This window comes from Lucilia sericata, unplaced genomic scaffold, assembly GCF_015586225.1.
Source record: "Lucilia sericata isolate MDLA Ls3-8-SP2 unplaced genomic scaffold, ASM1558622v1 Contig000051F_arrow, whole genome shotgun sequence".
NCBI classification, from domain to species: domain Eukaryota; kingdom Metazoa; phylum Arthropoda; class Insecta; order Diptera; family Calliphoridae; genus Lucilia; species Lucilia sericata.
In genome coordinates this window covers 481,514-501,130 of record NW_023994087.1, presented here as the reverse complement: position 1 = coordinate 501,130, position 19,617 = coordinate 481,514, and the positions used below count along the sequence as shown (strand labels likewise).

Sequence of the window (19,617 nt, the reverse complement as noted above, 5' to 3'; positions counted from 1 at the left end):
TTCCGCGGCAAATGCTTTAAAGTTTTCGATATTTACTCTATAGGTTCAAAATATTTAATTTTTTTATACAAAATAGGACATTTTTGATATAATCGTGAGTCATTGTTTAACATACGACATTTTCACGAAGAAAAAACAAAATTGAATACCCAAACATTTAGAATAAACTATAAAAAATGCGTGTAAGTTTTTTCTGAATGGATATAGAAAATCGATTTGCCGCGAAAAGTTTTTTGACCAAATCGACTCGAAAAAATGATTTTTGTTATTGGAACACTTCTGGCTCACACATATTAATAGAGCCTTATTTTGGTTATACCCTAATGTAAATACATATTACGAAACAAACACAAAACACAACATCTTATTTGTTAAAGATGAACAAATAATAAAAAAAAAAATAAAAAAAACTTATCAAAATTAAGACTTGTTTCTTTGTGTTCCTATAAATTGTCTACACGGATTTAGTTCAATCATTTGGAAATTAAAGCGGATCTTTATCCGTACCCATAACCTTTAATTTTATTCTGGTATACATATACTGTTAATATTAAAGATTTTAAAATATTGTATTTTAAAAAGTAGTGTATGTTATACTGTGTATACATATGTATGTATATAGTACATACGTACATAGATAGAAATACCTGCTTGCGAACAATTACGAACACACTCACTCAAGTTTACAGAAACTTATTAATGGCGGGCACTCAAATTTTTCTCAATGAAATTACACACTCACAACACCAACCCTACAAATACATTGAAAATAAATACGACCACAGCAACAACAAAGATTCAAAGCAGTATCTAAACGAAGGAGACCCTACAGTTTGTTGATAGAAACATGTCTCCTCCACTTATTTCTTCGCTCTTTGTTAAATCGAACTATGTGTGAGTGAAAGTGCGAAAGTATCTGGTACATTTTCTCTCTGTAATATGTAACCTCGTCCGGTTTTCTTGTTAAGTAAGTTTATTGAATTTTATTAGAGCAAGTTAATAGTATGGACTAAAAACATGATCCGTTTGCCAAAATTCACACTAAAATACCAATATACGAAAATGAAGATACGATCGCAATAAAAACTTCACACAATCGTAAAGCATTGAATCGAAATGGAATTGCTTCCTCTCTTTCTTACGATTCCGTATATTGTTGGAATATCTTTTTCCGATAATTGCCTAACTGAATGCGGAAACGTAATGAAAAGCACAATAGGGGGAATTAAAATTTAAAATGTGATCGCTACAAGTCTTTGACGTGGATGATTTTAAACTATATTCTGAAATCATATGTAAATATATATATTATGAATATCCTTATGCAGCAGTCATACATGCATATTTTTAATGTATTGTACGAATTGATAGCAGTACACACATACATATAACAATATACATACCCTGCAGTTCGACAAAGAGTCAATGCATCCGAAAAAGACAGTGATTTCCACTAACTTCTAACCATCTGGTTGGCTCTAATTCGTCTTTCGTCACTGATGTACTCTTTGTAAACGAGGGTGAAGATAATCGTCACTTTAGTGTCCCCTTTGTAAGCGAGAGAGGGGACACTTAAAAAGCACTTGTCTGCCTCATCGTAACCTACGGGGTGACGATTGACTTCCTCGTAGGACAAGCACATGTTAAAATAACTAGTCACCTGGACAGTTGGTGGCTGGGTGAAACCCTATGTGGTAGGTTAAATAGGCAGTTCGGGACTGTCCGACCGAACTGCTGGGTAGGTATACTATAGACTCGTAAATACCATAACGTCCTTCAGAAAATTCTCTTAATAGTAGTAAATGCGACAGCCAGCGACTTTTTAATCTGTCTGCAGCATACCATACAAAAATTGTGTTTTTGTATGTATATGTGAGCATGTACATATATACATATACATATTTGTATATGAACTTTTGTAGTTTGTAGGTTTGGGGCTGGGAATGGTTTGCATGACATAGTTGCAAACAAGTGCATACTTACTTTTGTATGTATACATGTATGAATGATACACAAATGCACATTAACACACACATACGCACATACACACAATAATGCACATCATGTTTGAACTAAAACATTGTTTGAATTGTTTTTATTGGGGTGTGGTACATGATGTGATCATGCATGGCTGTAGCTTTTTGTAGCAAAACAAAACCAAAGGGTGCTTCCAAAACATGTCTGATAAAGAAAGACACATTACAAGCTTTACGAACCCACATTTACATATATGTATATTTGAGTATATATACATATACAACTAACATATTTCGGAAACGACCATATAATTAATTATTAGAAAACCAAGTAAGGACTTACATCAAATCCGTAATTATATTTTTACGTTTTTTTTTTTAAATTTCATATATTCCAACTGTTCGAAAGCCGATTTTCGGAAAATGTCGAATAATCGATTACCCTAGTGCCTAATCAATGTTTTAATCCATCAGTTCCTAAATGGGTCCCGCGAAGACAAAATAATAAAAAGAATTAAGAATATTCCGCCTTTAACAAAACTTTTTCATTTCTTTAATAATTCGATATTATCAGATTTACTGCAAAACTCCATACATTTGTAATTAAATGTGTTCCCTAGTATGTAAAACAGGTCTCCAAAAATTGGGTCTGATATATTTTTTACTTTAGTTAAAACCCTAAGAAACTGACCCAAAACAGTGTTGGGCAATGGGTATTATTTCAAAAATAAAGGTTTTTTATTTTTCTCGTATTCAGTTCATTAATAAGCTTCGTTTCAGATTCTTAAAATGGCTGTTCCTCGGTAAACTCTAATGTATAGTTAATATAATCAGTTAAAAGTAAAATCTCTGTGGAAACTTTTTTATAATACATAGCAATATGATCAAGTTTTTTTAGTGTTTCAAAAACAAAAACATAATTGTCACGGAAACTTTTTTACCGATCATGAAAGCATGACATACATTTAGAACGTAATTTTTTTTTTATATTTTCATAAATAATATAAAAGCTATTGCCCTAATGAACTTGCTTATGTTGAATAATTGTTTGTATTCTTATTTTTTTATAAAAATCTATTGATAATTTTGTATAAATCAATCATTTTTATAACTTTTTTCACTTTAATTTTTCTACTTTATTTTGTTTCTTAAATGTTTTAATTTGTCAATTAATGTTTGCTTGATATCTATCCTATGTTATTTGCATTTTTTACTTAAATTGTTTAAGCGTATACGTAACGATGCACTGCGAACAATATAAAGTATTGCGTATACGCATAGGTACAATTGTAGTTAATACTAATTTTTAAAGATTTAGATATAGTACATATGTATGTATGTATGTATGTATGTATGTATGTATGTATGTATGTATGTATGTATGTATGTATGTATGTATGTATGTATGTATGTATGTATGTATGTATGTAGTATGTATGTATGTATGTATGTATGTATGTATGTATGTATGTATGTATGTATGTATGTATGTATGTATGTATGTATGTATGTATGTATGTATGTATGTATGTATGTATGTATGTATGTATGTATGTATGTATGTATGTATGTATGTATGTATGTATGTATGTATGTATGTATGTATGTATGTATGTATGTATGTATGTAGTATGTATGTATGTATGTATGTATGTATGTATGTATGTATGTATGTATGTATGTATGTATGTATGTATGTATGTATGTATGTATGTATGTATGTATGTATGTATGTATGTATGTATGTATGTATGTATGTATGTATGTATGTATGTATGTATGTATGTATGTATGTATGTATGTATGTATGTATGTATGTATGTATGTATGTATGTATGTATGTATGTATGTATGTATGTATGTATGTATGTATGTATGTATGTATGTATGTATGTATGTATGTATGTATGTATGTCTGTCTGTATGTATGTATGTATGTATGTATGTATGTATGTATGTATGTATGTATGTATGTTATGTATGTATTATGTAGTATGTATGTATGTGTATGTATGTATGTATGTATGTATGTATGTATGTACATTAGACCGACTCACAAAAATGATTTGCTCCCCTCAAAATATTCGCTGTTATGTAATATGATGATACCCAAAATATTTTGTGTTTAGTGTTGTCCGTTCGTTTTCAAGAAAATATCCTATGGGGGACACGATTTTTATACCCACCATCAAAAAAGATGTTGGGAATATTGGTTTTGTCACTCCGTTTGTAACACATCGAAATATTGGTCGTAGACCCACAAAAGTATATATATTCTGGGTCCTTATAAAATTCTAAGACGATCTAGCCATGTCCGTCTGTTGGTCCGTCCGTCTGTCTGTTGAAAGCACGATAGGGTTCGAACGGAAAGAGCTAGAGACTTAAAATTTCCCACAAATATTCCTTATAGGTAAGGTTTGTTTGATATTGCAAATGGGCAATATTGGTCCACGATTTCACATAGACCCCATACAAGTGGCCCCCCGAAAAACAGCTTTAACAGTCATAACCACTTAAATATACGAGTATAGCGATGAAATTCGACATAAATAAGTTTTATATGCGTCAAAATCTCTTTACCAAATTTTATGAGGATCGTCCATAATTGACCCTACCCCCCATATAAGGTCCCCTTCAGAAAATAAACGAATATAATATAACGAATCTCTACCAAATTTGTAAGGATCGGTCCATAATTGATCCTACCCCATATAAGGTTCCCTTGAGCAATTTACTTTAACGCTAATTACTATCTTAAAAAACGATGAATTTTGACATAAACAAGTTTTGTATTAATGAAAATCGCATTACAAAATATTATGAGGATCGGTCTAAAATTAAACCTACCCCTCATATATAAAGCCACCAATAGAAAATTACAAGTTCTTTACGTTGTACTCGCCATAAAAAGATTTTTATTATAATTCTTCATTCCGAATTTTATGAGGATTGGTCTTGGATTTAAAATTTTGTTTTAAAAAATTAATATTTTGTTACTTCGAAGATCACGTACATAATTGACTTAAGCCTGATCTCCCTGATGTTTACAGTAGAACATTCCTTTTACGGCATACGATTTGATGGTGGGTATATAAGATTCGGCATAGCCGAATATAACACTCTTACTTGTTCATGTTCAATTCAATATTTTACTCAGCTTCAAAAATCTTTGTTTTGTTTTATGATGGTTCCCAAAATATTTTTAGTCTATCGATGGGACCAGCTCACGTGGTCTCTTTCTAGTTATATTTTTAAATTTTACAGTTTTTTCTTAAACAAATTTGCAAAAATGTGCATACATTTTATTTTTATTAATGAAAGACCTAACAATTTTGGACGTCCTTTCAAACGATACCCCATATTGAATATACAGTGTCTCTCATAAGTATTCGAATTTAGGTAAACTATGTAAAGAAACCAAATTTAATAATATATTTTGTGTGGAAAATAAATAAATAAATTTGTTATATTGTCTAGATAGTCCTTAGTTTTGATATCACGCCCCTTAAAACTTGAAAACTTTACATTTACTTAAATTAGTTGTGCTTTTTTTTAAAAAAAGTCCATGAAACTACTTCACAAAAGTATGCGAATTTTCCTGTATTTCATATTTGATCATATTATACGATACACAAATTTTAGAATCGCATGGTTTTATGCTTAATATTGTTTTAAGGGGTTACTATCAACCGCATGGATATATTTTTGACCCATTTGGTCCACAATTTTGGGGGATTTGTACCCTCTTTTCATGTAATATCATTAAAATGGTGATTTTTGGCTATATTTGTAATGTTTTCACCCTTTTTCCAGAGATAAAACCAAAATTTAATGTTGGAGTTTAATAGAACCCATAGGGTATCCAAAAATAATATTTTTTGTTATAAGGATCTGTACTTAAACGTTCCAAGATGTATTTTTGGTATCGTTTTTCAGTTTCTAATTGAATTATCTGGATCATAAGTCCCTTTTCGTACCTCTAGGGACGATATTTTTCGACAAAGTTGTCTAGTGTATATTCATGTACATATTGGCACTAATGTATTTTAAATTTTCAATATGTTAAAGCGGTATACATCCCCAAAACATGTCTTAACAAAACGTCATCCTATATAGTAGAATTCAGTTTTTACTACTCGTAACTTTCACGCTTATGTTGCCCGTTACAATAACACTGTAAGTCCTAAATTTTGGTTTTAATTTGATCATAGTAAATAATATTTAAACACATATCAACATTTTTCATGTGATCATAATGATATCGTGCCATGCAGCATGGAGGCCATTGGTATATAAAAATAATGATTTTACTATTTTGAATGGTGCTTCTTCGAGTCATATTTTGGAGTTGTACACTTCCACAACACTTTGAAAACTTAAAATGTATAAAAGCTGATATCTAAAAGAATATATACCAGAAAACTTTCCTCGAAAATAGTTGATCCTAGTATTATAAAAATGGACTTAAGTTCCAATATATTGAATTAGAGACAGAATAATGATCCGAATAATTTATCTTGGAACGTTTAAATACAGATTCTTGTAACAAAAAATATTATTTTTAGATACCCCAAGGGGTCTTTTAACTCCCAATTTCAAATTTTTGTTTTATCTCTGAAAAAAAGGAGAAAAATTTACAATTATGGCCAAAAATCGCCATTTTAATGATATTACATGAAAAGAGGGTACAAATTCCCCAAAATTGTGGACCAAATGGGCCAAAAATATATCCTTTCCGTGGATAGTAACCCCTTAAAACAATATTACGCATAAAAACCATTCGATTCTAAAATTTGTGTTGCGTATAATATGATCAAATATGAAATACAGGAAAAATTCGTATACTTTTGTGAGGCAATTTCATGGACTTTTTTTAAAAAAGCACAATTAATTTAAGTCAATGCAAATTTTTCAAATTTTAAAAAGCGTGATATCAAACATAAGGACTATCTAGACAATATAACAAATTAATTTATTTATTTTGCACACAAAATATATTATTAAATTTGGTTTCTTTTTATTGTTTACCCAAATTCGAATAATTATGAGAGACACTGTATATAAAAAATAATAATCACGAATGGCCATCGCTAGATTTAAAACATTTTGGGAATCATCATAAAACAAAACAAGGTAAATTTTGAGAGAGGTAATATACAAACATATGTATACTAGAGTGTCCCGAGGAAAAGCCTTTTTAAGAATTTCATGTAGGAATACCTCTCAATTGATGCGTATTGTGTACTGAACATGAGAAAAATAAAAAATAATATTTTTCGAATGGTCCTTTTTTAAAAATAAAATATCTTCGATTTTTTGAAATGGATCTCAAAACTTCCGTAATTTTGAGCTGATTATGGGAATAATAATATTAAAATGTTTGTAGAGTATTTTTGGTCCACAATATTATTTTTAATGGGTTGGAGAGACATATTATTTTCGCTTTTTATCGAAATAGGTGTAAAAAATTTCGTAATTTTTGGCTTATACAGAAAAATATTTAAAAGATAGTTTTGCATTTGATTTAGTCCATTTCAGAATTTTTTGAAATTTATTTATGACCCCATAATACACAAAAAGTCCTTTTGCAGACCAGTAATACACTAACAAAAATTTTAATTATTTTTCCCGCGATAAGCTCAAAATTACGGGATTTTGAATAGCAGATAGGGAACTGAGTACCTTTAAAAAAATTGTTTTTTTATTTTTCTCGTATTTAGTACATTAAAACGCATTGTTTAAGAGGTATTCTTCCAAAAAAGTGGTCTACGGGACACCCTAATGTATACATGTATGTAGTTAATCCCTATAGAATATTACATTCATTTTGGACTATTTGTTTAAATTAAATTTAAAATACAAAAATTTTAATGGAACGTAATGTGTAAACATTGACTTCGATCTAATTAACATGTTAAAAAGTTTCTTAAAAAATTTGAATTAAGTTTGCTTGCTCAATATATCATGCGATATTACCTGATAATGAGTTAACAAAATGTTATCATTGAACGGATCTCGTCGTTTGAATCTCTCGTTCGTTTCAAGTAGGAGTACCTATTATTTTATAATTATTCTTTTTTTATTTTTTAACTCAATTTTATTTTCTTTGTTATCTTTTTTGCTTATTACTTACAGCCATTACAAGCAGTTATATTTTTTCATTCTCTTGTGGTTTTTGCATCATCTTAAAAAGCAATTGTGGCAAATGGAATAAATTACCTTGAATAAGTTTATTGTTCAACCATTAGTAGTTGTTATAAATTACTTTAGCAATATCTATATATGCGTGTACATTAGGATTAACTCCTAAAAAATATATTGTCTACTGAAGTTTGAGATTGAGAATTTAGTACTACTGAACTTTTTAAGAACTCAATAGTTGAAAAGATTATTTTTTTAAAGATCACGTACTTTTTGTAAAATATTTGATAGGTGTGAACTCAGATTGAAGAAATAAAGAAATGTTTAAGGGCCAGCCTAATGTACATGCTTACATTTGCTTAAACAACATCCTTGTTTATAACATTACACCTTATCATGTCTAGTCTATAGTCTAGTCTATAGTCTAGTCTATAGTCTAGTCTATAGTCTAGTCTATAGTCTAGTCTATAGTCTAGTCTATAGTCTAGTCTATAGTCTAGTCTATAGTCTAGTCTATAGTCTAGTCTATAGTCTAGTCTATAGTCTAGTCTATAGTCTAGTCTATAGTCTAGTCTATAGTCTAGTCTATAGTCTAGTCTATAGTCTAGTCTATAGTCTAGTCTATAGTCTAGTCTATAGTCTAGTCTATAGTCTAGTCTATAGTCTAGTCTATAGTCTAGTCTATAGTCTAGTCTATAGTCTAGTCTATAGTCTAGTCTATAGTCTAGTCTATAGTCTAGTCTATAGTCTAGTCTATAGTTTAGTCTATAGTCTAGTCTATAGTCTAGACTATAGTCTAGTCTATAGTCTAGTCTATAGTCTAGTCTATAGTCTAGTCTATAGTCTAGTCTATAGTCTAGTCTATAGTCGAGTCTATAGTCGAGTCTATAGTCTAATCTATAGTCTAGTCCATAGTCTAGTCTATAGTCTAGTCTATAGTCTAGTCTATAGTCTAGTCTATAGTCTAGTCTAGTCTATAGTCTAGTCTAGTCTATAGTCTTGTCTTATCGAAAATATTTTGGGTATGACTTCAAAAATCTGTCAAATGTAAACCACATACAAAGAAACATTTTTTAAATTATAAAGCAAATCAAACACATTTTTCTTCATACAAAGTCAGTTTTTAAATTGGTCTGAATTCTGGGAAAATTCCACACAGTGAAGTTGAATTTATGGATTCCATAAGTTCAAAAACTTGAGTTATGCACATTTTCTTTGTATCTTTTTTTTGCTTTTAAAACGTTTTTAATTTAGAAAAATGTAATTATTTATCTTTTTATAGGTAATGTTGGTAAACAAATCAAAGGAGGATACTTATTGCGCTATAAAAGTGAGTACCTAAAGATACTTATTAGTCAAAATATAAAATATTATAGAATGTATTGTAAAAATATTAATATACACAAGTTTTGGAGACAAAATTTATATTTAGCATATTTTCACGACTGTGATTTAATCACAAAGATTGGTAATTCACTGGTAATTACTGTGAATAAAATTATCAAATAACAGTTACTTGCAATCTCATTCTTTTGAATTTTTAAATTCCAAAATTTGTTGAATTCATTTTATACCCTCCACTTAAGTATAAATAGCAGAGTCAATTTAGTTGAAATCAGTTTTCGGAAGACCCCATCGAGATCCGAATCTTCAATAATTCTATCCGACATGCTTGCGGGAAGAACGCTATTTAAAGCAAAATCGGTTCATAAATAACGGAGATATAAGTAAAACTCTGAAAATGTTATCAAAAATTTAGATTTATTCTGCATGCTTAGATTTTAACAACAAATATCTTCTTGTTTATAAAAAAAAAAAACAGAGCAAGAACAACACGTTACGAATGAAGGTGCAATTAAGAATGTAGAGCCCGGAGTAAGTAACAACCAATAAAAGGGGACTTTTTGGTACTTTTTTGTTCTTCAAAAGGTACTTAGAGAGTTTTCTATTTTGATGAAATGGATGAATGAATTGTACGAATGGTGGTGGAATGAAAAATTTATATTTTCTCGTTTTTCAATTAATTTTTTATTATTTTTTTTTAATATTATATCTAGCAGAACCCTGATAGAATGAAAAGCTATAAGAGGGGACTTTCTAGTACTTTTTCATTTTAATATATTAATATATTAATTTATTTTACAATAGGTATTTTAGATTTTTGTAAAAAAATCGTACTGACAGTTTTTTTAAATATACTATGGTGAAGGGTATATACGATTCAGAATAGCCGAATATAAAACTCTTACTTGTTCCATATAAAAATTTCCTCTCGATCGACAGATAATAACAAGAATGGCGCAAAAATTCCAAATTAACACAAATTAAGAAAAAATTATTATATTTTATATTAACGTTTAAAAAATTATTTGACTTTTGTTTGTTTTATTTTTCCATATGTTATAAATACATCCTGATAGATATCATTCGTTATAAGAATTGATACGAATTTTGGATTTCAGCAAATTGGGGATTTCTGTGATATGGAATCAATATTCAGGTTCAACACATATCACAATACAGCAAATATCACGAAATACATATCGTCACCTAAAACACAAACGGCCCTATCTAACATTTTTAAAATTTTGCAGGAGAATCAAAAAACTATTTAAATTGAAAAGTTTGTTTCTATCAGCACGATTTATTTCTATAAAATAAACAAATTGTTTAATAGTGAAACCCATTATTTTTTATGATAGCTGACTGATACTTAAAAATTGATAAATTGGACTTTTTACCTTTAATATTTAAATATTTTTGTAGATAGGGCCTTTAGTTTTTTGTCAAAAAAACATTTGTTTTAATGCAATACATTAGAATCAGCAATAAAATCGATTTTGAATTTTTGGTTATTTAGGGCCGTTTGCGTTTCAGGTGACGATATATTGAACGTGTGACACTGCTCATAACTTAAACAAAGGCTGAGTTTTACAATTCACACTAAGCGAATAAATTTGAAATTTGTGTGAAGAATCATACTTAAATAATATTTGTATATCGTCACCTGAAACGCAAACGACCCTAACTAACCAAAAATTCAAAATCGATTTTATTGTTTATTCTAATGTATTGCATTAAAACAAATGTTCACACAAAAAAACATCTACAAAAACATTTAAATATTAAAGGTTAAAAGTCCAATTTATCCATTTTTATATAGACCTTTGTCAGCTATCATAACAAATTATAAGTTTTACTAATAAAAATCTTGTTTGTTTAATAAAAATAAATCGCACTGATAGAAACAAAATTTTAAATTTAAAAAGTTTTTTGCTTCTCCTGTAAAATTTTAAAAATGTTAGATAGGGCCGTTTGCGTTTTAGGTGACGATATGGGGAATTTTATGTCAAGTGATTCAATTCAAAAAATCGATTTTGAAGAAATTTATTTTATTTTACTATTGTATAGTAGGTCAGACACAAATTTTCAGCTCTATCGGTCAAGAACTGCCGGACTTAGAGGGGGTAAAATTTGGAAATTTTGATCATACAGGGTTTTATTCTAATGAGTGTAACATTACACCTTTAATTTTTTTTTAAATATTTTTTTTTGCTAAAAAGAAAGCTTATAGAATTTCCTTGAAGGGCTTTATAGTCTCCTAATGGGATGCGAGTGGGATATCTATCAAAAAATGTATTTTTTGACTCAATATTTGGCACTTAATTTTCCCCTATTTTTTCAAGATGGACTTTTGTTGTTTTTTTTTGGTCAAAAGAATGCTTAGACCATTGCCTTAAAGAGCTTTGTGATTACTTAAAGGGATGTGAGTGGGATATAAACAGTTGCCGTCAAAATAATAGCACCATTTCGCAGTTCGATTTTAATTTTTTGATTAAGTTATTATCCGTCAATATTATTCTCCATAATTTTGTAGTATTATTCCTAGAAGTCTATAGTCTTTCTTATAAAGTAAACAAATGTTCCAAAATTAATAAGTGAATTTATAAAAAATACGTCCAAACGCTTATGTGCTCCAATTTGGACCTGTCAAAATAATAGCACTAATAAATTCATTTTTGGCAAAAAAGCAAAGTAGAGTATAATATTTTATTAAAACCCATTAAAATAGGTAAGCTGCTATTTGTATTATTAATTATTAAATTCGACTTTTATTTGATATAAAATAATAGGCTATTTCATCGGAAGACATCGATTTTTAATGTTGGGTCACTTAACACGAAATTCCCCATATATTTGCACATTTATTAGGGATGCCACTGGCTTTTACAAATCCCGGGATTCGGGATTTTGAAAATTGCAATCCCGGGATTTTTCGGAATTTCTGAATTTTAAGGGATTTCGGGATTACATAAATTTAATTATTTTATACATGAAAATCTTAAATCTTCATGTTTGTGAAGAAAATTGTTTAATCTTGTGGAAATTAATCGACAGAAGATAAATTTAAATTAGAGCAATCCAATTAATTCCAATTCTTAAATAAAACTTTTAGAACTTTTATTTTTGTAGATTCAAATCGATTCTATTTTAAAAATGAATTTCAGCAAATAGCTGATTGTAATGTATTGATATTAATATTGGCATCAAGTTGGTTTTCAGAGGAGGTGCTTTTAGGATTTCTTGTCTTAATTTTGGTCCAAATATGAGTCTACTATAGACAAAGAATGTGTATACTTTTTGGGTCTACGACGAAATGAAAAAATAAATTTGTATGTACTATTCAGGATTCATGATATCCTAATAATATCCATATAATTTTTAAAAGTTAAATTCATCTGTATAAGATGTGTAATAATACATACATATTATGTACATACATATATTCATTAGACCGACTCAGTGTATGGGAAGCAAAATCGTGTTTCTGTTATACCTCTCAAAATTTATTTTGCTATGTTTTAAGATGATTCCCAAAATATTTTAAATCAAATTATAGTATTTTTTAAACAATTTAATTATATGGAGTACCATTTGCTTTTAAACCCTTTCAAATGATACTACATATTGCATATTTTGTTTAATAAAAAACTGCAAATTTAAAAAAAAAATTACTAAAAAGGGCATTTTTTGCAACCGGTTCAGCTCTTGAATGGCCATCGATAGACTCAAAATATTTTGGGAACCATCATAAAACAAAGCTGTGTAAAATGTTTAAATGAACATGTTAAATCGTGTTTCCCATAGGATATTTTTTTTTTTTGAAAACTGTCTAGTTGACGAACGGACAACACTAAACCAAAAATATTTTGGTTAACATCATACTATATGACTCAAGCACTATTTTTTGTGAGTCGGTCTAATGCACATATTTACACGTATAAAAAAACTTAAACACTTGAAGACAAGAACATGAAAAGCAAAAAAGACAATATCACAGCAAATGACTATTTGTTTTTAAAAGTGCGGAAATAATATAAAAACCCTACTCAACAATATCCAAGCTAATGATTCTCCTGTACCTGTGAGTATCTGTTAGATATGCAGACATAAATACATACAAACACAAACAATTAAAAACATACATACATACATATGTATGTATATATTTATGTACGTAGGAAACATATGTACATAAAAACTTTTAATTGGCATTGAAATTTCAATGCTAGTGAATTTCTTTCAAGTAATGGTGGTAACTGGAGAAAATATCGCTTTTATAGAAAACTATTTGAAAATATGTATAGTTATTTAACGATTAACCCCCATTTTCACAATGTCTAGTTATTTTTTCACTTTTAGATATATTGACAGTTCTCATACAAAAATTCTTTTAACAGGTTAAACTATAACTGGAGGTGGTGAAAATGGGGGTAAGTGATTTTGTCTCGATATGGTTATTTGCTAATGAATTATATTCATGTAATTGATTTTCGGAAGTGTATTTTATGTGGGAACTATGGTCAACTATCAAGCCATCCAGGTTTTAGTTAGTAATGCAATTTCTATTAATATTATATTCATATATACAAAATTATAAATAAATAAATAAATAAATAAATAAATAAATAAATAAATACTGATACGCACTATCTAACATTTTAAAAATTTTACAGGAAAAAGAAAAAACTATTTAAATTGAACAGTTTGTTTCTATCAGCGCGATTTATTTTTATTTAATGAACAAATTGTTTAATAGTGAAACCTAATATTTGTTATGGTAGTTGACAATGGCGTATTTAAAAATGGATAAATTGGACTTTTTACCTTGTATATTTAAACGTTTTTGTAGATAGGGCCTTTTGTCTTTTGTAATTTTGTTTCGAGGAGTCCAATTTTTTGTCTGAACATTTGTTTTGATGCAATACATTAGAATCAACAATAAAATCGATTTTGAATTTTTGATTAGTTAGGGCCGTTTGAGCTTCAGGTGACGATATATACAATCCTTCTCACAAAGGCGAAGGGTATAAAAATAGGTCGCTCATTTATTTTTTTAAGCAAGAAAAAAATTTAAAATATTTGGATTTGTGCGCGTACAAGTCCACAAACGTGCAACATACAAATCGCACAAAAATTCTGAAATAAATCTATTATTTCCAGTCCGGTTTGAATTAAATTTCACGTGTGTAAAGAGAAAGTGCTCGGCACTGACAGAGTTCATAAGTAGGATTCTTCGGGTATTTGAAATTTTTAAAACAATTCAATTTCATCGGTCCGATTTCTAAAAGAATATATAAACATGCTTGTCGAATAAGTACTAACCTCGTAGTTATATTCCCATTAGAAAATTAAATTTTATACTTTTTTATTTACACACACTACTTTTTCGATATTATTAATTACACAAAAAACGTAATTTTGGGTCATAGAATCTAGATGCATACTCCGTTTTGACATAGCCTTTTAAATCGCAGCAATCCACTAGATTCTTCGATCCAAAATGAAGTTAATGAGCATCGACTTTTTTCTGTGTCATCTCAAAAGTTATATAGTTATATATAGTTTACCTACAGTGTTAGAATAATCAGAATTAAAATTCTAATAACTATTATTAATTTACTAATATTGGTAAAATAAACATTAAAACATCATATTAGAATCGAATAAAAATGTATTTTGAAATGTTTCAATATTTAATTTTAGAACAACTCCTTTGGAATAGATGGGCTGAAGAGTGGGTCGTTCTGTATGATGATTCAACCATGGCTTGGTTCACCGAACCAGGACGTTCATCGCCAGCAGGAAAAATCCTTGTAAAAGAAGCACCTGAAATGTTAGCCATAGCACATTGGACGGGACAAATTCCGAGACGTCCGCCACTACCTGAGGGGTGTAGTGTCTCACAACTTATTGCATTGGGATCACGCAGAAAACGTTCAAAGGTCTATTGGATGTTGGCCAAATCGGAAGAAGAAGTTAGGTACGCACTAGACAGTGAAATTTTGCTCTCAGTAATGATTAAAATATTTTATTTTATATTTTTAGTGAATGGATCGATGCCATTACAAAAACAGTAAGTATGTACAATTTATTGTTGTGCATTCACTTAAATAACAACTAACTGAGATGAGTGAATATTGAAAATGGAAAAATTTATAAATAAATTTCTTCTTTTTATACTTTTAGTTACCACCACCCCCACAAATTGAACTAGTTGTGGATAAGCCTCATTTAATGAATGTTTTACGCAGACCTTTGGTGCGCATAAGACGTAAGTGCAATCAGTTCAATTCTCATATACATACGTATGTACATATATATACATATGTAAATGGGCAATTTCATATCAAGTGACCCAACTCAAAAAACCGGTTTTGACGAAATCTGCACCAAGGTTAGTACTATTGTATAGTAGGCCAGACACAAATTTTCAGCGCTATCGGTCCAGAACTGCCGGACTTAGAGGGGGTCAAAGCTGGACATTTTGGTCATATAGGGTTTTATTCAAATGCTTGTAACTTTTCACCAATTGGTCCTAGAAAAAATTGTCCAAAGGAGTTCAGATAGCAATTTTTGCTAGGACCAATAAGTGAAAAGTTACACGCATTTGAATCGTGAAGACATCGATTTTTAAAGTTGGGTCACTTGACACGAAAAGACCCATATGTATAAACTTACATACATACATATATTGAGATATTCACTTATAAATGCAGTTGTACGATTGACATAATATCTATTTCAATATTTAATTTTTCTAGCTGCAACTACTTCGGAGGTTAAACAAAGAAAGTCATTAGTAAAGTCTAGTAGTAAATCACATTCAACTTTGGCAACTCAAAGAGCTTTTTACAATCAGAACCCTCTGGTAAAGAGTGATGCTGCTGTTGCTATTTTAAGTAAAAATCCTGATTCTAAGGCATCACTGGCGTGCGCTTTACCCTGGGGTCATGGCTGGGGCTGGGCAACACTTCCCAACGGAGTATGGAGTGGAGGTGAGCATTCGGAAAACTTATAACTTGCACCAAGTAAATAATGTGTAATATTATTTTTAATTTTTAACAGGATTGACATGGTCTCAATGTGAGGACACTTTCACTCTGCACGCACTGCCAACCACGCACTGCACAAATTTAATTGATACCTCTTGTAGCGGAGCCGTCTATCACACCGACATAGGCGGTTTCGATTTTCATTCATCTACTGTTGAAGACCTAGGAGGTGAAGACTTCGATTACGCTATGGATTGTGGAGATTTTATATTTTAAGTCTGGTTATTAATAAAATTTCAAATGCCAAAACCAACCCCACCCTAAATAGAGAAGCGTTCTTAAAACGTGTTATGCCAGCCTCTTTGAGCCAACTCTATTTCAAAATAAAAAATATTAATACAAGAAATTTAGATTTGAGTCATAAAGGTATAAAAATATAAAGAACTGCAGACAATAGTTGTAGTAGTTGTTCGTTCGTTCGTTTGTTCGAATTATTTGAATTGCATTGAATGGCAAAAATTCAAATTGTTAATGCTCATTAATTTTTCATTTATATGAGAACCTCAAGAATATAAAACACTAATGATAATTATATACGGGTATATTTCATTTAAAAGAATTTATTTTATCAAAAATCAATAAAAATTATTTTACAACTCCCATCAACTACATACAAGAACAACCAACAATAAAAATAAATTCTCTTTAAAAGCTAAAAACAAAAAAGAAAAACTCAATTAAAATGAGTGAAAATAACAAAAAAAAAAAAACACACACACACAACAGTATTTAAATGTACACACCAACCTCTTAAACCAAAAATGAAATGAAAAATAAAACAACAACAATAAATTAAATAATATTAATAATTTTATAGCTACTTATTAACAAAAAACAAGAAATCCCTTTCTTTAGACAAGAAATCTATGTTTTTAGAATAAAAATTATACACATTCATACAAATTTAATACCGAAACAAAAAATGTCGTTATTTTTTGAAAATTTGTTGTAGGAGAACATTAGAATAAAAATTAAAAAAACCAATAATTAAAATTTAAAAATACGCGTAATAATGAAAAAAAAAAAACACTTATAATTGTACGAAATAAATCCTTTACATAGAAAACAAATTGTTTGCATGTGTGTGCGTATGTATAATTGTGTGATTGTGAGTGTGTTTGTAGATGTATTGCAAGAATAATATTATAATGCATTAATTAATTAGGGTGGCCCGTATTTAACTGACAAAATAATAATAATAATAATTTATAGGTAAGTAATTAACTCTGCAGGCAGAATAAACTTAAAATGCAACGTCAAAGTCAGTATATGTATATGAAAAATTTTATTATTAAAAATATAAAAGTTTCACCACTATTTAGAATTTTATTCTACTGCCAAAAGAAAACATAATAATTGAATCCTACAAGTGGTGATTTAAATTGAATTGTAAACATGTTTTTATGTTTCATATTTTGGTTTTTTATACAAGACCGATCCACCCTAATAAAAATTAATTTGCATCTTATACGTGGTAGTGAAAGCGAAAACAAAATTTAAATAGATAAATATTTCATGTAGAAACAAATATGTAGAACAAAACAAACAAATAAGAATAATAATAATTACAATAAATACCTTTATAAAGTATAAGTGGATCCCCAGCTTTGCTTTCCTATATTTTTATGACAAAGACACATTTATTACTTTCGGATTTCTTTCTTTCGGATAGTCAAATTTGCGTAATCCATATTGAGGAAAATTTATGAAATCATTAAGAATGGCTTAAATTTCTAATAATTTAATTCATTGAAGTGAACAAGTGCACATTAAGTTATTACCAATACCTTAAATACTATATTAGGAATCATTGGAAATAGAAAATATGTTTCTTCTTTGTCATTTTTATATTGACATGAAAATGATTACACTCTGATTCCTTAACCACAATTCCCCCTCCAACAACCAACCACAAAAAAAAAAACAGGTTTCAATAAAATAAAAACAAACGTATAAATAGATAAATAAGCCAATGACAGAAGGAACATTTTCACTACCTATAATTACGATATAGGGCAAACAGAACGAAGTATATGGAGTGGAGTAATGAGCCAAACGAAAATAAAATTTATGTAAGAATGAAGAATCGAAAGTAATTGCAAATGTTAATTTACACACCAATCAAATTTATATATGTATGGAGAAATACATACATTACATGCATGCATATGTAAGTATAAATATATACTTATGTGTGTGTGTGTGTTTATTGATGATATTCAGCTTAAATTAATATTATAGAAAATGAATAAAATATTTAATTTTAATATTATGATTTAATTTAATTAATTGTAAAAACAAAACAAATAAGAAAGAATGCATTGTATATAAAAACATTTTCTGTAGACTAAAAAAGACTTAAGCAATTGTCGTCAGGACGTTAAATAAATTAAAAAAAAATATATTAAAAAAAAAACTATAGATGAAATAGAAAATAAATGTCTGTTAATAGAGCATTAAATGTTGGCTTTATCGAAAACAAAACAAAAAATAAATAAGTGGTATTATTAAAATGTAGAATGAAATCGAAATAAATTAATATTAATTGAATATGTATGATTGTGAAATGAAATAAATGTAGAAAAAATAGACTTAATAAATAAATTTTATATGTTTTCACCAGAAACAAATTAAGAACAAAAGCAAAAATAAACACACTAAAAAGAATTGATTATACATACATATTACAATTATTATAATATTTAAATACACAATTAACAAATTAAGTTTAAATGATAAAATAAAACAAGGAAAAACAAAATGGATGCGCAAACAAAAACTCCGACAATCACTGTTTTATATAAATTAATAAAAGAATAAATAAAAAATAAATAAATGTCAACAAAGAAATAGATTTTATCATTTAATTATTTACAGACTTGTATTTTTAATAAACTGAAACGAGTTCAATTTCATGGGCGTAGGGACCAATAAATTTGAATGGATTTATAAGCTATTGAAATTATGGCATCATAATTAGATTGAAAAATATGCAAATCTTATATATTGTGATTTGTTAACAAATATCAATTATAAACCACGCCTACAAATATTACTAAACAATTAAAAAGCCTGCCTTTAATTAATGTGTTCATTGAATGAAA

At 28.8% G+C, this 19,617-nt stretch overlaps 1 protein-coding gene across 6 annotated transcripts in view; it reads left to right on the top strand.

The window, feature by feature from the left end:
* The window catches only part of LOC119615961 (zinc finger protein 800-like), a 34,053-nt gene extending 14,944 nt beyond the window's left edge, over nucleotides 1-19,109 (top strand). For 5 of the 6 annotated variants that reach the window (XM_037972025.1, XM_037972022.1, XM_037972026.1 and 2 more), the window contains 6 exons: nucleotides 9,400-9,447; nucleotides 15,165-15,441; nucleotides 15,507-15,534; nucleotides 15,648-15,732; nucleotides 16,223-16,456; nucleotides 16,527-19,109. In XM_037972025.1, coding sequence (XP_037827953.1) covers nucleotides 9,400-9,447; nucleotides 15,165-15,441; nucleotides 15,507-15,534; nucleotides 15,648-15,732; nucleotides 16,223-16,456; nucleotides 16,527-16,729 — 875 coding nt within the window. In that variant the 3' untranslated portion in view covers nucleotides 16,730-19,109. Of the gene's footprint in view, nucleotides 1-9,399; nucleotides 9,448-15,164; nucleotides 15,442-15,506; nucleotides 15,535-15,647; nucleotides 15,733-16,222; nucleotides 16,457-16,526 lie in introns of those variants that run through there. The other variant, XM_037972019.1, reaches the window with a different exon arrangement.
* Nucleotides 19,110-19,617: the final 508 nt, after the last annotated feature.